The following is a 4,906-nucleotide window of genomic DNA, read 5'->3' on the forward strand; positions in this document are numbered from 1 at the left end:
ATTAGTATGGCTGGATTGAGTTATCTGAGATAATTGCGCGTTCATGGGTTGGTTTAAAAGGGGCTATGTATCGATACTCGAAACCACGATCAGCAATGCAGCGATTGGCTGGCGGCAAGACAGCAACGTAATGACATCATATAATTAAAAAAGACACCTGACGAAAAACTTTTATAAGGAAACAGCCAAGCGAACAAAACTACATAAATGGTATAATAGATAAATGAAATGTGAAATGTTTTTATTTAAATTTTTTTACACGATTCACAATTTCTAGTATTTGTACAGGCTTTACATTTTTATTTCAATGTTGTAATTAGCAATTGACTTAATTTTATCTTTGAAGCAGATTTGTTACGTGACAGCATTAAAGTTTCTTAAGGGTCAAGATCATGTTATCTGCATCTCCTGCACTCCATTAAGCCACTCCCATAATATCCGTCAACACTCAAATTAATGCACGACTCTACATTATCTGTATAGCATGTGTGTAAGACTCGAATACAATTATGAAGTAATTATTTTATCACGAATAAATAGTAGTAGTAGTACAATAACAACCAGCAAACAAACAAACAAACAAGTTATATTACACAATTTTTTACATTAACATATGATAAAAACCTTTTTCTGGCAAAATTATACTAAACTCTTTAAGTGAGTTTACTTCATAAAAGAGTTTTCTACATGCATTAAAAGCTGGACAATCCAATAAAATACGTTTATCATGAATAAATATTTTAATGAGTAAAACTGGCTGTGTCTACAGTATTATAGACTACACAACATTATTATATTATTTTTCAATGAAGTTTTACATTATTATTATTTTAAATTACTGTCCCCGGATCAGTAGGGTACTCTTCTAATAAAGTAGCAGTGGCTGGGACAGATTTTAAGTATCAATTCTGCTTAAAAAGATGCGATCTAATCCTGTTTACATGAAATAAGCTGCTCCGGAGCAGGTTTAAGCTTACGGAGCTGTTGCTATGACAGCAACTCCGGGATGAGCTTCGAAGAACCAAACAATCCAAGATCACGCCAAATCATCAACAATCAAATCCAGCTAACTGAGTTAGCGATGCACAAAGAACGAACCCTAGGACTTTGAAACGTGCAGCGCTCATGTTGTTTATTTAATGAAATCACAGCCTTTTGAAGTTTAATCGTCACATTAAGCCATATCGCAATTCTTGTCTTACCGTCTCCAAATTTAATACCTCTTGAAATCATAGTTGAGACTTTCTTGTACAATTTAAGACTCTTTATGGCCCTAAATTTGATGCAACTAAATTTCAGACTTTTTAAGGACCCACTCTGGTCCACCGGACTAGTGATGGGCAAACAAAGCCTCGTGAAGCACTGAGACTTTCCTCTGTTTCGGGAAACGATTTAAAGCTTTGAGAGTGTCGAAAACAGCGCTATCTGGTGGTTAGTAAAAAAATAATTCCGATCTGTCGGACAAAGCAGCCACCACACATTCCATAGATGTTATGTGCACAAATAAAATCATAACTGTGTGTGTGTTTGTTGAATTTCTGTCTCTGATAAATTAATTTACCCATTAAACTGTGGCATTTATTGCCAGTACAAATATGATGTAGTAGAAGAAAAATGTACACGTATGTGACCCTGGAGCACAAAACCAGTCTTAAGTCGCTGGGGTATATTTGTAGCAATAGCCAACAATACATTGTATGGGTCAAAATTATAGATTTTTCATTAATGCCAAAAATCATTAGTATATTAAGATCATGTTCCATGAAGATATTTTGTAAATTTCCTACCATAAATATATCAAAACTTAATTTTTGATTAGTAATATGCATTGCTAAGAACTTCATTTGAACAACTTTAAAGGCGATTTTCTCAATATTTAGATTTTTTTGCACCCTCAGATTCCAGATTTTCAAATAGTTGTATCTCAACCAAATATTGTCCGATCCTAACAAACCATACATCAATGGAAAGCTTATTATTCAGCTTTCAGATCATCTCGATTTCGAAAAATTGACCCACATGACTAAATGTTAATGTTTTGTGGTCCAGGATCACACATATGGCAAATATTTAATTTTCCTGAAATAATAAATATTCTTCATATTACTTGTATGACTGGGTACTTAATGTAATTGAATAAGTCTGAATGAAAACTTACTAGTAAAGATCTGGTGGTTCGAACATTCCGACACGCAAAGTGAATCTCTCCCGTGATTGGACAGAAAGTGAGGCTTCGTTTGTCATTGGTCACGTGATTTCTATGTTAACAATACAAGCCTCGAATCAAGGCTTCATCTGGCACGCCCCTTTATTCTGAAACAAGCTCCGATGCTTCGGTTCAAATGCACACGTGTTCCTCACTACCTGATCGAGGATGTAGTTCCTCCTCTTGGCTGCAGCTCTTCTGATCAGCTGACTGACGCACTGAGTGGCCTGCTGCAGCATCAGCTCTCTGTGATTGGCTCCAGGAGGCTCCTAAAGGACAGGAAGATACAGAAAATAGATCCACGCTCAGTGAGTAACAATGGAAATGCTCGAGTAGGAATTAAGATTTTACTAATTTCTGCGACTCTCCCAGACCTGGAAATCATATTTGCAAGTTTTTCAGGATTGTGGGAACTCTACTAGTCAGTGTTGTTATTGTTAACTAAAACTACTAAAAATAATGAAAATGATTAAATAATGCGGAGTAGTAGTAGTAGTTATTTATTGCCATATCAGCATTTAATGTTATCTTCATGGTAAAAACTGAGTTGCGAAATAATGCAGAAATAAAATAAAAGATATATAAATATGAGCCTTGGCAACTAATATAAATATTTTGAAAGTACTAACATTACTTAAACTGAAATATATAAATTAAAACAAATAAATAAATATACATAAACTCTTCTAAAAAAATAAAGTTTTAATGTACTAAAAGTGAAACTAATAAATTAAAACTATATATATATATATGTTTTATGCCAAAAGCATATAAAAATAAAGCTTAAACAGAAAATATAAAAAGTACTATAAAGATTTTATATTATACTATATTAGTATAACAAGAAATAAACATACCTAATAATAAATAATAATAATAAGAAGAAGAAACTATAATAACGGTGTATAAATATGCTAAAATAACACTGGCACTAGTCTGGAACTCATCTTAATGGTAAAGGCCCATTTACAGCATGATAAATATTCATCACAAAAAAAAGTGATGCAATAAACATTTGAATGTGAATCAACATTCTCATGCCATCAATGCAATTTATTTCTTTTTTTTTTGTTCTAATCACTTTTTCAACACGCTTTGATGAAAAATGGACAACCAATAAGATTTGTGCTTTTGGTCACATGACCAGAGCTGCTGCGGTTCAGTTTGACAAAAAAAAAAAAAAGACATAAATCTATAACCTGGTGGCATGTGCGGACTAAACTGTTTTGCCAAGTGAAAGTGTGTAAACAAGACGAATCCCAAAGTGAATGCGGCTGCTGTGTTTGGTGTTGACAGCCTTCTGATAAACTCCACATCGACTACAACCATTTCAATAAGATGGAGCTGCTGTGGAAAGGAATTGCAGATCAAATGGCAGTTGACAGAGTTATTTTGTTTTCTGTATTTCTTTTCTATAAGCGCCATCGTGGCAGGGAATGCATTAGAATTTTCATTCAGCCCATCTGTCTTTTTCCACATTGATATGAACAAATTATAACCAGACACTGTGTCTATGTGATTTCAGCTTCACGCAATAATCTTGATGGATTTTCTCACCCTCATGCAGTTCAAGACGGAGTTTGTACTCAGAAGATTGTACCGTTTCCTTGGGTTCTGGAGCATGTGAGCCTGAGCCCAGTGGGTTTTACCAGAACCCGGCAAACCAACCATCATCAACACCTGAGAGATGCAGAAGACGATCGTGAGAGACCGCTTACAGCTTCACAGGAACAATACTCATCTGATGTTTATTTCTGTTAGGCTTGCTTTCCTACCTCACAGTCACTTTTGGATGCTGTCGGCAAAAGCGCACGAGTCCTTTGAGCGTGAGGAAGCGTGAGCAGCGTGCAGAAACCAGCGGGAAAAGGATGCCAGGGAGCTTCTGGGTCGAGATTTACAGAAACTGAGCAGTTTTTGCAAAGCACGTGTGGAAAGAGGTCTTGACCTCCGAGAGTGGAAGAGTTCAGGTGAAACGCCACTCCAAGAGAGCGTCCGTTCTTGTGAAATGAGAGCGTCGCCTCTCCTGTCTCGCTGATGAACTGGATAAGGAATAGATATGAAGCGAGAATGAACCTGAATTGAATTAGAGAAATAGTTCACCCAAAAAAATGAACATTTGCTGAAAATGCGCTCACCCTCAGGCCATACAAGATTTAGATGAGTTTGTTTCTTCGTCATCAGATTTGGAGAAATGTAAACTTGCATTATTCGCTCACCAGTGGATGCTCTGCAGTGAATGGGTGCCGTCAGAATGAGAGCTGATAAAAACATCACAATAATCCACACCACTCCAGTCCATCAGTTAACGTCTTGAGAAGCCAAAATAAACAAATCCATCATCAACATGTTTTTAAATTCAAACCGTTGCTAATTGCTAAAAATATGATTTGAAGTCCTCTATCCGTAATAACACTTCCTCCAGTGAAAAACTCATCTGGTGTGAATCAGGAGAGGAATCTGCACAGATCAAGCAGCGTTTAAACAGCTCTAAACAAACATGTGGGTGGATTTTGATGTGAGAGACAACAGGAGATGGACTTTTTCAATGGAGGAAGCGTTATTATGGATTATGGACTCATATTTTGACCAGAAGTGAAAGTATAAAGTTAAAATGCCTAAATGATTGATTTGTTTCATATAAACCCATTTTCACTTCACAAGACGTTAACTGATGGACTGGAGTGGTGTGGATTACTTGTG

The 4,906-nt window shown here is 36.0% G+C and overlaps 1 protein-coding gene across 2 annotated transcripts in view; it reads right to left on the reverse strand.

The window, feature by feature from the left end:
* Positions 1 to 4,906, reverse strand: part of LOC107745085 (heterogeneous nuclear ribonucleoprotein U-like protein 2) — a 16,408-nt gene that overhangs the window by 6,329 nt on the left and 5,173 nt on the right. The window contains exons 7-9 of one of the 2 annotated variants that reach the window (XM_016558916.1): positions 3,982 to 4,245; positions 3,764 to 3,886; positions 2,365 to 2,475 (exon numbers count right to left, since the gene is read on the reverse strand). In XM_016558916.1, the coding sequence (XP_016414402.1) occupies positions 2,365 to 2,475; positions 3,764 to 3,886; positions 3,982 to 4,245 (498 nt within the window). The remainder of the gene's footprint in view (positions 1 to 2,364; positions 2,476 to 3,763; positions 3,887 to 3,981; positions 4,246 to 4,906) is intronic. The other variant, XM_016558917.1, reaches the window with a different exon arrangement.

This window comes from Sinocyclocheilus rhinocerous, unplaced genomic scaffold, assembly GCF_001515625.1.
Source record: "Sinocyclocheilus rhinocerous isolate Xijiao unplaced genomic scaffold, SAMN03320098_v1.1 scaffold17, whole genome shotgun sequence".
Lineage (NCBI taxonomy): Eukaryota > Metazoa > Chordata > Actinopteri > Cypriniformes > Cyprinidae > Sinocyclocheilus > Sinocyclocheilus rhinocerous.